The 17,949-nt window shown below is 38.2% G+C and overlaps 1 protein-coding gene across 1 annotated transcript in view; it reads right to left on the bottom strand.

The window, feature by feature from the left end:
- The window catches only part of FAF1 (Fas associated factor 1), a 172,505-nt gene that overhangs the window by 32,535 nt on the left and 122,021 nt on the right, over window positions 1-17,949 (bottom strand). The window contains exons 14-15 of the mRNA XM_035122849.2: window positions 5,706-5,842; window positions 3,911-3,999 (exon numbers count right to left, since the gene is read on the bottom strand). Coding sequence (XP_034978740.1) covers window positions 3,911-3,999; window positions 5,706-5,842 — 226 coding nt within the window. The remainder of the gene's footprint in view (window positions 1-3,910; window positions 4,000-5,705; window positions 5,843-17,949) is intronic.

The following is a 17,949-nucleotide window of genomic DNA, read 5'->3' as shown; positions in this document are numbered from 1 at the left end:
AAAAATTCTGGGAAGCCACTCTTGTGGGATTGAAAAATACCCACCACTCCCTAAAGTACTCAAGTTGCCAGAATTTTAGGCCTCAATCTACATGTTTGCTAAAACTGTGCAGTTTTGTCTTACTTTTCTTCTTCTTCAGTTACCCTCGGTGAGACTAGAAGAGTTCTATCCTCTATCTACAATTAACTGAAAAACCCAGCTCCGCATTATGACACCTAGCGAAGGATACTGTGTTAAATGCTATGCAAAAGTGTGTCACATTGCGATACATGATTTGAAGACTTCTAAGCATATAAATATATGAAAAGGGTAATGTTCCAAATTTTCATACTGGTTCATTGCCGATTCCCCCCACCCCAGCTGAAATATATATTCTTTGAAGATACAGAACCATTCTTTTGTGCCTCCATGTACAAAAAAATATATACATGTTGACTTAGAAAAAAATAACAACCAAAAACCTCGGAAGAACTTTCTGTTTATCTTTTTGTGGTTTATGATGGCTTACAGTTGCTACTAGGAAAACAGTAACAGAAACCGGAATCTGTATCCTGCTTGCTATTGTCACATTTTGAAAGAATGTTCATGTAAATGCATTAAGATCTTCACTAGAAAAAGGAGTTGCTGTTTAAACAGAAGTTGTCAGGAACAAGGCTTATAAAAAAAAGTTACATGTTAGCTAGCAAACCACTAAAAAACAATATTATTTTTTCACATGCCAACGCCTCTTGTTAAGTACACAATATATGGATTACTTCACTGCCTGTTTAGCTCATTATTTTATCTAGTGAATTGCATTTCTCTTAAAGACACTGAGGAATAAAGCTGGTTTTATTCCTCAAATGTTCTTACATGTTTGAAATGAATTACAGGCACTGTGTTAAGTTGTTAACTATTTTGCTTTTCCAAAGAAAACCCTTCCACTTCTGTTTTTTGTACTTCCACGATATGTGAAAAGGGAGAAAGGTGTATGCATGTCTCCTCCCCATACCACTGGGGGGTGGGGACCACAAGAGAGATGCAAAAACACAATACTGGAAGCATGAATTACTGGCACAATTATTTTTTGCTACTTCTCTGAAAGTGAGAAGCCATCTTAAGCTTCCTGGTGTTTGAAACCAACATGTGAGTCAATAAACCAACACAGCCTATATCGGCTATGTTTGATGGTTGACTAAAGACTCAATAATCTGCCTGTTTATGTTGCCTGCCTGGGACTGTAAGACCATTGTGCCGGTGCTGCTGCTGACAAGCAGCTGGAAACCACAGCTGAAGACTGCATTTGGCTTGACATGTGTGCAACGCTATCTTGATAGCTGAAAGGTAAGGGGACAAGGCTGTAACGATTCCTCAGCCAATCCAATTTGAGCTGCCCAATCAGCAGCACATGGCACACCACAGTCTCCCCGCCCCTGCCCCAATCAGTAAATAACTAGCATTCCTATTGTACAGACAGTGGCAGCGCTAGTGCTACTCTACCTGTTCTCACTAACTGCAGGTCAGGGAAGGAGACCGATTACTCTCAGAAATACTCCAGAGAGAGGCTATAGCACCAGAGTCCCACTGCTTACAACATGGGTTTGCGTGCATCATGCTTAACATAGAAAACAGACCTAATTGAGAGATAATCAGAGCCTGTTAGAATAAAACCAGTTTTTGAAATGGTACTCCTAGTCATCCCTAAAAACCAGAAGGTAACAAAGAATGGGGCAATGGAGTAGGCCATACATATCTTTACAAGCCATGCATTAGGCAGGTACAATTAGTTTCCGGCAACTTAAAAACATGGCAACTATTATTTTAAAATCTGCACAACAATATAGAGTGGAATCCAGATGTTGCCCTTGTGATCACAGAAAAGCTTTTGATTCACGGGGCACCTCTGCTAAGTGATGATGAGAGAGACAATTATTGCAAATTCGCCCTTCCTCTGAAAGCTCCCTGCACTACCTTTCACTTTGTGCTGGAAGGACTCTAAACTCTGAAGCCAATTTACAGGGGGCACTGTAGGGCTGCAGCTCCTCCTCCTTTCTTCCATTAATGGAGGCATCTGTTGGCTCAGAAGCCCTTCTGGGAGTGCAAGGGTACCTCAGCCCTCTTTCACATTCTAAACAGCCAAATCATTTGAGACCTGAAATGTTTCCATGAAAGTTTCTTTAATATCATCTCATGGTTACTTTCTGTTATAATGCAATGAAGATTCAACAATATTATGCAATAAATTTCATAAATATATGCAATCCTCATAACTAAAAATTCTATAAAGAATAGAAAAAATTAAGGGTAGAGAGAGGAAATGGTAGATAGAAATGCAGATGACACACATTCAGATTATTACATAAAAGAATCAGTAAATCTTGCACTAATGAGAAACAAGATTTAAATGGCTGGAAAATGTATTTAGTGCATTATTGTCAATCAATGTCTCTACAACCAGGATAACAATAATCTTGAATGGCAACACACCTATTATTACAAATTCCTAACTAAGTACTTCATTACTTGCAAATGTCACTCCCAATTTACAGAGTAACAGATAAATGTCTCATTATTATATACCTGTCTTGTGCCTACCTTTTTTTGTAAAACTGAAACACTGTGACAGTTCTGGAAAACTTTATACTTCCACTTGCTCATTTAGTTTGAATGAAAGAGACCTGTACGGTAATGTATAATTTTATTATTATATACTGAAAGGTACCTTCGCTAGAGTACTAAAGTATGATTGTTTTCCTATTTTCTAATTATGAGGGTAAGGAATGAAAGAAGTGGTGGGTTTTTAGTAGAGTGAAGCCAAATTCCTAGTAAGAAAGAAATGATGAGAATAATTTCCCTATATAGTAAGCTGCTTTGAACATTTGAAAGGTCAATTAAAAACATGTTTGTTATAGAACAAAATATTTTGTTCTATAACATATCCATTATTTCTATTACATTACTGTGATGTTATATGTTTCAGGCTACCAACCTTATTATTTACAATTTCCATCTTATTTTTTAGCTAACCAGTGACACACTTTCTTTTTAAATCATCATTACAAAAACCAGTATGAACAGTAAATAACAGTTTTTAAATTTGCAGTTCAATACTTGTGCCTTCCCAGGTGCAATAATCCCCCCTTCAGATGATTTCCTCAAGAGATAATTTCCCCCAGTACTCAAAGACAATATTTAGCCATTAGATTGCTTTTGCAAATGCTATGAAATTTCTAAGAGTCACAGGTGTCTATTGGACTATGATCCTCCCTCTCTCCAATCCATTAAATTTTTATTTTGTGTTCTATCAGCACCTCTTACCAGTTCATTGTTGTAGAATTTCAGTATCAAATGTTTATCTTTACCATTTAAAATAAAGCAAACACCTCTCAAAGCGTCAGGCTCCCTTCCCTCTGTAACATATAATGAACCTTAGCTTTTTATTTTACTTATTTAAAAGCTATATATTCATTTTTAGCACTGATGCTCACTTCTGCTCTGACTTCTTTTAGAACTTCTTTTAGAACAACCCTGTCCATTACATGCAGGGGTGGAGAACCTTTGGCCATTCAAATGTTGCTGAACTGCAACTTCCATCAGCTCTATCAAGCATGGCCAAGGACCATGGATGACCAGGATAGCACATTCTGGTATTAGTCTGACTTGATGAAAAGGACAGTAGCCATGTCCAGTTGTACAAGAGAGCTCATTAGGTGGAACCTCTCTTACTTGTGCAGTAAAAACCTGCAAAAACTTCCTTTCTGCCCAACTATTAAAGCCACAGGAGCCCTGTTTTCCTTAGCATCCGGTCATTGGTGCTGAATTGGGGGTCAAACAGATCTAGTGCTATAAATAGAATCCGATATTTTTTAATTGTCTGGAAGGGCCTTTACTCGAAATTCACCAGATGTCTGGAGTGATGTCCAGCTCTCACCTCATCTTTTATGTCTTCCTGCTGCTGAGCACCGAAGATCTCCATTGCAGCCATCAGCCTCATCATTAGCTCATCCACTGTTGTGTTACCTAGCAACAAAGAAAGATAGCTGAACTTCATATTATTAAAGTTATTAAAAAACCAGAAAGTCATTCTAGAATTAATCCAAAAGGAATACCTAGCAGGGTTTTTTTTTATAAGTCATAATAAGAATATGAGATGAGATTCTTAGACTATTTTTTGTTTATCAGTGGGCTGCCCCCCACAAGTTTCTAATTTTTCCAATAAAATGTAAGCATGAGCATAGACGAAAGTATTTATTCTGAACTGATTGATGATGCTTTCTGTTATATTTTCCTATAGGTGAAAATAGGATCACTAAACAGGGAGAGTGTTTTTTATTTCTTTCAGGTAGCTGAAATAACCATCTTTTAACAATATTGTCAAACTGATATGTAACATTTGGGGTACCGGTAGCTTCAAAGAAGAATTTGAGGGCATTAGCTCAAAACACTTTCCGCAGAGTAGTTTCAATTGTATCCAAATTCTTCCAGACTTTTATATTGCATCTCAAATAGCAGTACTGTATATATATCCCTGTTGTCCCTTGAAATCCTACCCTTCCTTTCACATTAGTCCAAATATTGTTAAAACCCATTCTATGGACCTGTCAGGTTTTCATTCCTGGGTGGCAATAGCAATTCTCTATTCTCCAATGCAAAGTGGGCTGACGTGCAAAAGACAGTAGCCTCACTTCTTTCCATTAAGATTTTGCTTGCTCTCCGCAGCAATACTGGCTGCATTTGGCAGTGTGAAATTTTGAATTTTGAATTTCAAATGTCGACTTTTCAGAAATCAGGATGTCTTGGACAACATACACACTAAATTTAAACTTTCTAGCTGTTGGAAAAGCAATGCCAAGAGTACAGAGAGGAACTTTTTATATAAACATCAGACTGCCACAGCTTTGGTTAGATTTGGACCCTCGTTTTGCTTTCAAATGCATGCAGGCAGACTCCATCAGTTATGGAAATCTCAACTTGAAATCAACAACATTTCAATATGTTAAGAGTTCCAAATTAAGAATGTTCCAAGATACCTGAATTCAATGACTCAAAACATAAAGGACTCTGGCTTGGTTATAACATCTCTTCATCCCATTTAATTTTCACAATAATGCTATAGGGCAGGCTAAAATGGGACATGATAGCTTGCCCAAAGTCTTTAAGACTGAGACCCTATATGCATATTTACCTGGAAAGAAATCCCATTGAAGACAAGGGAGCTTATACCTGAGTGGATATGGACAAGATTGCTCTAATCCTAAGAACACTTACTGGGGAGTAAGTCTCACTGAACTCAGTGGGACTTACTTTTGTAGTAAAATCCTATGCATGTTTACTCAAATCAGCTTCAATGCTGGGAATCTGAAAGGGGATCTATTATAACAACGAACCTGAATTCCTGTTTCTAAAGCTCTAGCTACAGAAAGCTTATCATTCACAGTCTGTCAGTTGTTTTCACTTCCTTGTATGCTTGCTGGTAAGCATGAAAAATAAAAGCCATTTGTTACTATTTACACTTCTTTATTAGAGATGCAAAGAGTAAGAAAATCAGTTTTGGCAGTAGTAAATGCAAATGAGTATAGTATAAATGCACTGCACTTTACATTTCACTAAGAGGTACTGGTACTTCCTGAACTAAAGAAGATAAACCATATTCTAGAGAGGACCGGCAGCAAATTAACTTGAAAGTTTCAAGAAGGAACATACGCCAAATAGAACAAAAATGATACCTTGTATTACATTCAGCACCTCATTCGATGATCGTTTCCCCATAATAATCAGGAAAAGTGGAAACTGATCTGTTTTCTGAGTTCGAATAGTTTGAGCTACAACGCTACCAAAGTGTCTCGTGCACATCGTTAGAAACCTGGAAAACAGAAACATTTAAAGGGGGATGGAAATTTTGTAAAGCAATGTCCACTTTATTAAAGAAAAGAAAGGTTATTAGATGTGGACTAAGTTAGCAAGTTTCAAAAAGTCCTGCTTGTTCACTTTGTAACCATATCATTGTCAATATTCCCATTTATCCTGTCAATATTTATCAAAGTCAACATTCCCATTTATCATATTCAGAGCTATAAAATTCTATCCTGCAGCAAGTTGGTTCTCATACTTAAAATAATGAATGCACCAATGCAAACTATTTTTCCCCGGAACACAAGAGAATGGAATTAGTCACAATCTAAAGAAAGACCAAGGCCAGCCCAAGACATTTCAAGGTTTAAATAGCATATTCTACTCTGCAATGTGCTGTAGAACCAGTATAACAAACTCAAAGATTGTAGTATATTTTAACAGGCCTCCTGATGATGAAATCTATAGTTTATTTTTCTGTTATCACAAATATAAAAAACAATTGGGGCCTTTCAAATATGCAAAGGGGAATGACAAATTTGGTTATCCTGTTACAGCAATCCCAAGGCCAGATAAAACAAACTTTTTAGCAGGGGCAGTGTGCCTTGGCATGCACAACTAAAGTGGTTAACAGGTTAATAAATATGGGGTCTATCTACTCCAAAGGAATTGCTAAAATAAAGAACAAATAAGAGAAAAACGGGGGAGGTGAGAGAGTGCTAAATGATATGAATAAATTCCTACTCCAATAATATATCTCCATATGCTTTAACATCTGGGGAAGCAAGGCTCCTTTCATTCACTGCCGAGGCAAGCATGGACTTCTGTCACACATTCATGTCTGGTGGAATCCTCAACTTTCAGACTATTAACACTAATCATATGGCTGTTAACAGCACTTGGAACATTTAGAGCAAGCACTTAGAATGTATACACATCACACCATTTTACTATTACCTACAATAATTGTCTTGAAAGGCTTCCAGAAGTGGCGCAATGGAAGGAGGTACAACAGTGATGATGTGTGGGGTCAAGGGAAGTTTTCCTTCCATTTTTGGGCCCCACGCTCTAGTGTGAGACAACTGACTTATGCCACAGGGTGGGCAAAAAAACCCCTCCTGTCTTTTGGTCCCGCAGAGCAGGGAAGCCAAAGCGGGACACCTGGGATTGGGATCAGAAGCCTTTCATTAAGTGCATCAAATTGCACTGCATCAAATTGCAATCACAAACTTTATCAATATAGTAGCAACAACATATCTGTTGGACTCCAGGTAATATTTAACCTCAAAGACTCAGAGGAAAAACGCATGTTCAATTGGCTTTGAAAAACTGACAATAAGAGGGACAAGTTAATCCCTACAGGGAGAGAGTTCCACACCTGGGGTGTGACGACAGAGAAGGTACCATATGAGGGTAACCTCTGGTTCATTGCATCTCCTGAAGTATTTTTGAACAAATCTTTCAAGAGTCCAACAGACTTGTTGAAATTTCTAAAAATGAATGAAACTGACTGAAGTACCACTTCCTGGGATTCAGAAGTGCTGGAATCAGTTTGCTTAAGACAAATCTCTTACTCAGGTAGAAAAAAAACTTAGAATTCTGCATGCTGTTTCTAATTTTCAATCACAAAACATTTAACCATGTTTTGAGCACCAAGCTCCACTGGTTTACCAAGAGCAGGAATGATAGAGAAAGCAGTTATGATTGCAGTCATATATTCACACTTACTTGGAAGTAAGCCCAATGAACTCAATGGTTTTCACTTCTTGGACATTGTAAATTTGATTGGGTTATATACAAGGTAACTGGTATCTCAGTTACAACTGCTACATGTGCACCACACCAGAATAAACTACAAGGCTCAAAGTAATGTAATGATGCCTTTTAGTTGCCTCTTTAGATGCTGAATTTGTCATCAAGACACAACATACAGTACCATCCTGAAAGCTTCTGTGTGCTGTTATTGTTGCATGAAGTTGTGTGGATCACTATGAACACACCAAAACATTAGGGGTCAAAACAACATGGAATGGCACCAGAAATCTATCATTTGTGACAACTCACTTCACAGAAACACCACTCCTGAAATTATATTGGCTCTGTCACACTGTATTGAATTGATAATTGAACTCATCTCAAAAGGACTTAAGCAAACCTAACTTTTGCTGTACTTCACTCTTAATTTTTTCATCCAAGTGAATGAAGTATGACTATACAAATCTACAAGTATTGTGTATTGCAGTGTTTCCCAACCAGTGTGCCTCCAGATGTTTTGGGACTACAACTCCCATCATTCCTAGCTAGCAAGACCAGTGGTCAGGATTGATGGGAGTTGTAGTCCCAAAACATCTGGAGGCACACTGGTTGGGAAACACTGGTGTATTGTACCCTTTACTAGGTATCAGCAACTAAACTTAAGAGCTTCAGAGTAAAATACAAATCTAGAAAAATAAATAACAACAGAATAAAAGTTGGGGACTTATTTAATTATGAAATAAATATACTGCTTTATACCTAGAGATAATATTTTAATATAAAACTTGTAAGTTCAATTAGTAGCAATAAAAATCAATGACTTTTACTCAAGAGTTATGCTTCTGGATATAGTACTAGCCTTCTTCACTTTCATACTTACTAGTGCAGTCTTAAAACAATAATTCTAAGCTTTTGGCCAAAAAAATGCCTTCATCCATTAGCATACTGAAGTCTGGCATTAGTATTCTTAACACGATCCTGAATAAATGAAAAAACTGATAAAGCTTTTCTCTTCCATTAGAGGACTGTTTGAAATTAGCATTTCTTTCAAGAGAAAAGGGTAGCTTATGATATGTTTTCAGATCTGATGGTAAAAAGTAAATGTCATAATAATAATGAATTATGAAAGACCAAATGCAAATATAGAATGCTTTAATAAGATCCAATTTAATAAAGTCTGTAAAAATAATGGACTTTTAATAACACAGGTCACAAAAGGCAAAACAGTGGAAATTCTGAGGACTAGCCACTGGTACAGGCTTATTAATTCTTAATTATGTTCATGAAAGGCAACTTAAATCATGTGTTTTCTTATGCCTTATGATAATATTTTAGGTAACAACTGATCTTGAAATGTATGCACTATCTGATGAGCAAAGTCCTGTTGTCTCATGCATTAGAAGGTAAATCTATTTGAAAAGACAAGCGGCATTAAAATGTCACAGGCTGAGAAGCATTTGATATCAAAATCCAAAACAGAATCATGACACCTCGTTTCCCTATCAGTGGGAAAAATCTCAACATCCACACTTCAGAAACCTAGAATGACAAATAATGGAAGTAAAAACTAGGTTTTCTGTTGAGTATTGCTGAAAGTCTTAAAACAAATTAGACCCAACTTTGAATCTCCACTGGCCTCATTTCAGTAGAATATATAAACTTAAGGTGGAAACCACGGAACACATTTGTTTATTAAGGGTAAAATTAAAAAAAAACCCTGTATTTCAGACTAATGGAAGTGCATGCGGCGTTATCATTTAAATGCATCATCAGGCTGCTGAATGGAAACTAGTAGGTTGTGATGCCAGAGCCTCTCTGATGTTACTAGTGGGTGGTGTTTGGCAACTGCAGAGACTTTCAGGGTAGTTTGCACTGCAAATGGACCTTGAGCTTGTTTGGAGGTTCTAGCAGGGGAGGGCAGCTATCGTATACCCTTGACTGAAGAACGGTACACTACTTCTATCTGAGATGGTCATCCTCTTCCACCGAGCAGCTTTGGGAGGGACACACATGGAGCAGGGAGGGAGGGAGGGGACACCCGCCTAGCCAGCTAGATCAGCTGAATCAACCCTGGCGATCAATGGGGTGACAGATGTCACAGCCAGATCGCCCTTACATCCACCCAGGGGAGAATGCTGAGATGAGTGCCCATGAACTATCTCATGAACTACTACCCAAGAGGGCACCACTCTATGTGGAAATACTTGCGGACCACTGCCTGCTGACTGCAAGAACAGTGGAGGAAATCAACACCAAACTAGGAATGATAACGTCACTCCTGGCTGTGTTGGTGCTTTTGGTGGCCAGTAATAGCTCCCTCAATACTAATGAGACTGACCGCAGCGTTGCCCTCCCCCAAGACCACTATGCACAGGGGTGTAACCGGTCTGGATCCAACAACTGAGAGACTACAAATAGCAAAAATAACAAAAGTGAAAGTAGGGACTTGATCCTACAAAACACCCAAGTAGCTCTCAACATATATCTTTTCAAAGGTATGCTGCCTTACTGGAAATCAATTGCTAGTGTGAAGAGAAACTTTAAGCTTTTACTAAATACAGTATCCAGTGCAACAATGTGATTGCGATAAACCTGCTTTGCACAGACTTCCAGCACACTAGACTCATGCTGACATTTTCCGACTTGGCTATTCCTAATAAGCTCCTGAAATACAGGGCCCCCGTAGAGGACTATAATATTGAGTTGAGGAGAGTTTTTAAATACACAGAATGAAAACAACTACCGGTACTGCCAAATTTGTCGTATTGCCGGACCGACCCCAGGCAATCAATGCCCTCTTTGTTGGAGGGCACTTGCCATAGACCTGTGGTTCATTTGGCAGGGCCATTAAGGATGGATATGTGCGATGCACCCAGCTTTAGAGCAAAAAGGCTCTAAAGAACGCCAGCCCAATCTAGATAAGTCAAAGACGGGACACTCCATTAGCCCCTTGGTTGATCTCGAAATTCACCATTCATTACCCCAGCTGGAACCCGATCAGCCATCGCCAAGTGACGCTCCTCCCAAGGGAAAAGCGACACACAGACAATAAGAGACAGATTTAATTGACTTCGACAAAGACCCCCTGATTGCCTTAGCAATCAACTATGGTTTACCATGATATAGAAACTGGACCAATGATTTATTATCACAACCAAATTTAAATTCTACAGAAATTAATCTTAAGCATCAATCTGGTAAAACCAATTTGATGAGCCATGACCTGAAGGTCAGTTCTAGAATTATTTAAGGTCAATCAAATCAGCCCCTTGAAGATAAGAGACAATATATGCTGACCTATCTGCTGGTTTTTTGTGGGGGTTTTTTAAGATAAAGCTTAAAAGTATCTTTCATCACAGAAGAGATGCTTTAGTGTCTTTCCAAAGCAAAAAGAATACTTGTTGAATATTAAACACGTAAGACATGTAATTATTTAACATTATTAATTTTATACTCTGCAAAGTCAACACAAGTCTCATTAAAATGTTAATTTAAGAATAACATTTTATGTATTAATATTTAAATTTTAAATGTAAAACTGAAGGATGTGATATGTAATATTTAAACAGGGCATCTATGCATGATTGTCTTAGTACAGTCTGCATGTGAACCACTTAACCCCAACTTTCTTTAAAGACAATTGCTATTTTTTACTGGGCTTACACCATATCTTGCTACATCTTTCTGCAGGCAATGACACTTTTATTGCAATCAGTCCAGTCAACACTAAACTAATTGTTTCTGTTTAGGAAGTTTATTTGAAAATATTGAGATTGTTTGACGCTATGTGCCAAAGTCACTCTTCATCTGTAACTCTCAGAGTAGATACAGTTGAGCTTGATGGATTAGCCATGAAAATAATACAAAGTTAAAGAAACATATAGGCCCCACCCTGCTGTAAGTCACTATGACTAATTTACATATTACTTACTGTCCATGATTGTCACTGAAAACTATTCCACTTGTGTATCCATATGGTGTGTGTTATCCTTAAAAAGGTGTCATGGCCCACAAAACAGGTTCACCTGCTGAACAGCATCCTGAAGGGGGAGGAGGGGGAGTGACTCCACCTGCAGTTGATCAGCCTTCAAGGACTCAGAGGAGAAGGACTGGTGAGAACCAACTGGCTTCAGCCTTCTTAAGCAGTTTCCAGTAGCAGTCAATTGCTGGTAACAATGCTAGTTGTTCCTGGCCCTACCTTGCTGCGCCCTGCTCGTCTTGACCCTGGACCCCATGATCACTGGATTCCTTGACCCCTAGACTGTCTGGTCATGTGGATTGCTGTTTGCCTGACCCTAGGACTGGACCTGACTTTGGATGCTAACTCTGCCTCCAGGCATGTTCACCTCAGAGACTCTCCCACTCCACTGAGCTCAGCAACCAGACTATGACAAAAGGTCTCTGCCTTTTCTTTTTTACCAGTAGGTAGCCGTGCTGGTCTGCTGTAGTCGAAACAAAATAAAGAAATTCCTTACAGTAGCACCTTGGAGACCAACTACCTTTTTTAAAATCAGGCTACAAGTGTGGAGTATTTTAACACTAGCATCACATAGCTATGAAGCAGTTAGAATGCAAAAACTGTGCATTCTAACTGAAGAAGTGTGCATGCACACGAAAGCTCATACCAAAATATAAACTTAGTTGGTCTTTAAGGTGCTACTGAAGGAATTTTTTTATTGTGCATTTAAATGTTCCTCCTCACATCATTAATAGCAGGGAAGGGTTTTGAAGTGGCAACAACAGATGGAAATTGGTCCTGAGAAGTACAACGAAGAGTGTGGTAGTTCTGTTCTCTGTAATGTGCCATTTTGCAAATCCACACAAATAGAAGAGTAACCACGGGTGAGTTAGCCCAGGAGTAATCCCTGATATTATAACCTCTTGAAGATCAGTGGCTCTGTGTCCAACTGTGAGGGATTTTAAATTCAGGTAGCATTTCAAGTATGAGGGGGGCATGACGCTGTACAGTTTGAGCCCAGAAAGGGTATTCTTATGATCCCTCTGCAAATACAGTGCTAGTTATTGCAATGTCCAATTGTCAAAGACTCCATACTTTTAAAAACTAGGTGTAATAATCTTGTTGCTTACTGTGTCCTCCTGATAAGAAAAAGGCCAAGTACCCACATAGATTCTGTTAAATGTTTTTGTGATTTTGATAACAGAATCGTTGAGATATTACTGATGCAGCTGTAGGCTTTTGTAAGTGTAAATGGAATTGTGCCCAAATGCCTTCACTTTTTTTTCCTCAGAGGCCGGCATCAGCCAACCACTCTTCTGCATCACAGCTCTTTCACAAATAGCACCACAGGATCCTATTCTTTTGCACCTTCTGCTCTACAAGTCTGAGCGATGAAAGGACTTGACACTGAAGATGTTTAGGTCACATCGTTATCAAAAAAGTCATGATGCACAGTTCTACAACAGGATTTTCCCTCTTTATAATGCCATGACAGTCCTAAGGTTTCTCAACACAAGGGAGCCACTGGAGCAATCCTACATGCTTCCCTTGAATTAAGTTTTATTAAATTTGTGGGCATGCAACTTAGTAAACTTAGTAGGCATGCAAAGGATTATACTGTTAATGATGTATTTAGTATAGGCTAATCAAGATGCAGATAAAATGCCAGAAGGTTATAGCAGTAACGTATTTTTTAAGAAGCAAATACAACTTTATATATTTCCAGAACCTGGTCTCTATCTTGATCTGAAAACACATTGGTATTAATTTGGTAACCTCATGCAGGGATGGATTCTACATGCTACACTACATAAAAGGCTTCTTTTGATTTAAAAGAAAAATATATTTGGATCTTAAGAGAATGTATTGCGTTAATTTCAATCCCTAAAGTTTGAAATTAAGGGCCTTCTGTACAATCCATCCAAGTATAAACGTCATTGGAGCCTTTGCACCATAGCCTAGCAAGTTTCTTTCAAAGGCAAGGATGCGATATCCTCCTTCTCTTTAGCAGACTGGGAGTGGTGCACATAAATCTAATGGTTATTCATGCATGTATGTTTTCTCCATGCAACAAAGAGATCAACAAGTTGTTGTTGCTGTTAAAATTAATGGCCACAAAATGGCAAAACAGTTTACTGAACGGCAAAGAGGGAGCTAATAAAGAGTTCCTTTACTCAAATTGTACAGCAGAGGAATGCATGGTCACCAACAAATCGGCATAATAATTAAAACAGTTCTGTCAGTCATCACTAACTGCATCACGCATCAGACAACCACCCAGGGCATGCCTCTAGCATCCAAACAACAACATACTAGACAGACAGCAACGCCACTGGTGATCCACAACAATTTCTTACAAACGTGCTACCTATTGAAAGAATAGCATTTTTTCCAGATATGACATACTGCAAATTTGAGTGCAAGGAAACAGTGATTTCTCTACAACAGGATATAATTATGAAGAAAAATAAATGGACTGTGAACAAAAATGAGAAATCAATACATATTTATTGTGCAATAATAATTTATTTGTGAGGAAAAGCTTTTAATTAGTTTCCATGACTCTAGTTGTAGGACTTTTCCATTCTAGATTTTGATTTTTCATTTATCTAAATACTGACCCTAAACTGATATATTTTAGAGCAGGCATTCCTTGCTGCATTGCACGATGCTTTCCTACACATACAGAATCAACACAAGGAGTAGAATACCAGCAGGCATTCATTGGTGAATGGTTTAGGAGCACTGCAACATACACCAAGGCTGGAGCAGCTTCAACAGTTCACAGTGAGGAGTTGTGATGACCCCTGCAATTGAGGGGCTATGGAGTAGGAACCCAGGACTGAGGCCACTGCTCAACTGTATGGCATGGAGTAAGATGTAGCACCACAACAGTGGAATTTCTGGAATGTACTCTTGCTTAATTCATTGACTAAAGATTCTGCACATACAATCATTTCAAGAGCAGAACAGCCTATCCTTCAGCAGTACAAGAATTCTGCATATTAATTTGTCGAAATGAGCCTAGGGAGTATGACTGGCATGCAATGTTATTTGGAGTAATTTAAACAAAAAACCAAGCCAGATCAAAGGAAGGAAAGTTGTGCACCTTTAACATTCATAAACCTATAGGTCATCAATCACAACTTTCCTTTTCTAGATGTGGAGGCCTTAATGTCCTTTTGATACATATTTCAAAACACCTAACAGGGTATCATCTCAAAGAGTATATATGTTTAAATATGGATTTTCCTTGTTTAGTAGACATATTCAGCATTACAAACAGCTCTTGCATTATCTGAATACAGGCTGTGTGAAGAGACAATCACCTTTCATCCCTTCCCTTTTTTCTTCATTTCTTGCTATTAGGAAACCATTCACAAGTGCAACCCTGAACAATGTTATGCAGTAATTATGACTACATTGACAAAGAGATGTGAACAATTACTGAGGCTGTTTTGAAACCCTATACTAATAAAGTCATTAGATGCTGCCCTTGCCATGATCCTTCTAAAAGCTTCTGAAGTTACAAGAACACACAGCATTGTTTGTAGGGACAATTGCTGCTGGCAGAATGCAAACCTTGAGTTTAACCATGCTTCAAATTGATCTTGACATTCCGTTAAGACCGCCACTAAAATCAAAAGCAAAGGAGAAAAGGAGAAAATGAGCGGGTGGGATATAATCAAGAAACAGGAGGGTTCCCTCCTCAACTTCTCTCCTCTGCTTCTTCTACAAAACAAGCCACAGAAAAAATGACAAACTTGCCTGGTAGTAAATCTTTATTTCTTAAAACATTAATTAGACTCCTGACCTGGGCACCTTTAAGCACCTTTGATAATTATGTTGTTGTAAGTAAATTGAACTGTGTTTAAATTATTATAGACAAAATAGAAGCAATTTTTTACAAACTTAGACAAAAGTCTAAGAATGGACTGCTATCTAAACAGCAACAGACCAATTCTTTTGCAAGTTACCTCTTGCTGAATTTTATTTCATTCCGTGAGAAGCCATCAGAACTGAAGGGAAGTAAGTGATGCTTAAAACTGGCTGCTGTATTTTTCATGTCTTCCAACTAAATCACGAAGTGACTTTGATTTAGAACTTGTATTTGACTTAAAATGGTTCTCTCCCACTTTCTCTACTGCCTTAAAAACATTCAGAAGTGGCACAGGCCAGACTAAAAGGGCATCTGTCATCACTTGCATGTGCATGGAGACCAGTGCATACAAAGGCGGTAAATCTACTGGTTTTCATTCAGATGAACTAGCAAAAAGGATGCATGATCTGTGAATCTGGCTAATTATTCGGTCATGGAAATAAGAAAATGTGTATGTCAATTACCCCTTTCTTAAGCTGAGACACTAAAGGAGAAAGAAACATTTTAAAATTAAGACTAGCAAGCACCGGCCAAGGAAAAGAGGATTTGAAATATTGTACCCAAGGGTTCGGGGCTAAACACAACAAACAGACATGTGTTTGGCCAATGAGTTTGATCCTGAATTGCTGATGAGGTATAACAATGTGCATAGAAATTGATATGATTCTTCAGTAGCTGCTATTATTTAACTTGCATTTTATTTAACTTGATAAATTGTGTATTTGTTGGTTTTTTATGGTTTATGTCAACCACTTTGGGTGCAAGAATAATAAACTTTATTCGCTGCTAACAATAATATAGCCATTGGGTAAGGATGAGCATCAGTGCTCCACTGTGGACTTCCTGGCCCCACATAATCTCTTTCAATCCTCCATCATAATGAGAGGAAGGTAAAATGCAATTTTAGGTCTGACTCCTTCTGCAGCGGCTCTGAATAAAGGCTGCAGAGTGAGGAAATGGAGGGGGAAAGAACCAATAGGCTGCAGTAGTAATGCACCTGGTTTGGCAATCCAATTGTCCACTGTTCAAATTGGATGATACTTTGTGGAAATATACATACAATAGCTTGGATTCTAAGTAAAGCGAGCAGAAGGAAGTTCACAGAAGGAAAGGTCCCTTCCTCCCCTATCCCAGCAGCCACCTGTGCTATCACCAACTTCAGTCTAGAGGATCAAGGGCTCCCCCTGAACAACATGAAATAAAGGTATGATGAGGGTTTCTGGAGGAGGGAGAACCCACCAAAAATCATGTCTGACCCTCCAGGTAGGAGGAACAATTTTTCTATGAATGTCTTTCCACCCACTTAAGCGTCCAATACATTTGCTTTAATTTTCAATAAAATATCTAATCTGTCCTCATACCACCAAAGTGACAGGTCCATATTAAGTTAACAGATATTTGTAGATACACATAACAAAGTCTATCAACAATCATAGCCAGGACTTTATATTTTTAATGTATTGTGTTGGGAAGATAGTAATTTAATATTACCCCATCTGTTAGATTTATATTGAAGTAGCCTTCACAATTTTCATGTGATAGCACCATGGCCTCTAGTTAGCAATTCCTCACTATCCCCATGCTGCATGAATAACCCCGCAGCCTAAGAGTAACCTACACTTATATGTACGGTATATATTAGGTATTAATTGTATTTTGACCTTCTCTACGCTCCACCTGGAATGGAAGCATGGCTGGGTGGGAGAAGAGAAGGCTCTCTCAGTGGCTGCACCCAATAGCTTACCTCATGAAATGTGGCTGGCACCCTCTGTCATTGCTTTTCACTGGTTGTTGAAGACTTTTTGCTGGCAGGCTTTTCTTTTATGAGGTAGACAATGTTGTAATGATTTTTTTAAAGCTGCTGATGTCATGTCTTTTGAAAAAATTTTTTGCTCATTTTATTAAATCGCAACCTTTACAGGCTGTAAGACACCCTGAGCAGAGTGTATTTATACTAGAAGGGTGGTTATAAAGGCTCTAATGAAATAAAATAAAATAAAAAATAGTTTGTTTATATATAGCCATTTGAAAACTGCTATCCTTTGTCATAAACTGATAGCAAAACCCAAAAATGTAAGCTTAAGCATCTTACTGGTATTTCACAATCAGGTTCTAGATCCATTGAGAATAGCTATAAAGCCTTAAACAAGCCCTTTATTAAGTGTTTCTAAAAGTGTCATAAGGAGTTAATAGGACACAGCTGTACAGACTCTTTCTAATAAGCAGCTTCTGTCGCTTTGGTCACCACAGGTGTCTCTGTAACCTGCAAACTCTTATAACCAGTGTATCAAAGTTGTGCTACTTAATAGACTTCTTTAGTAAAACACAACAAAGCAATGACATGCCTGTTGATTGTCAGTCATAAAAAAACTCCCTCAAACACAGATTTTCAAAAGAAACTACACTGCAATTTTTTGTCATTGTAAAATAAAAGAAACTAGAGAATTAAACAGAGACTAGAACAATATAACAGCAGGCAGTCGACTGAACTTAGCCACTGCAGATGGTTTAGAAATAGTGTTTCCTT

This window comes from Zootoca vivipara, chromosome 7 (assembly GCF_963506605.1).
Source record: "Zootoca vivipara chromosome 7, rZooViv1.1, whole genome shotgun sequence".
NCBI lineage: Eukaryota > Metazoa > Chordata > Lepidosauria > Squamata > Lacertidae > Zootoca > Zootoca vivipara.
The sequence above is the reverse complement of the archived record's forward strand: the minus strand, read 5'-3'. Positions and strand labels throughout refer to the sequence as shown.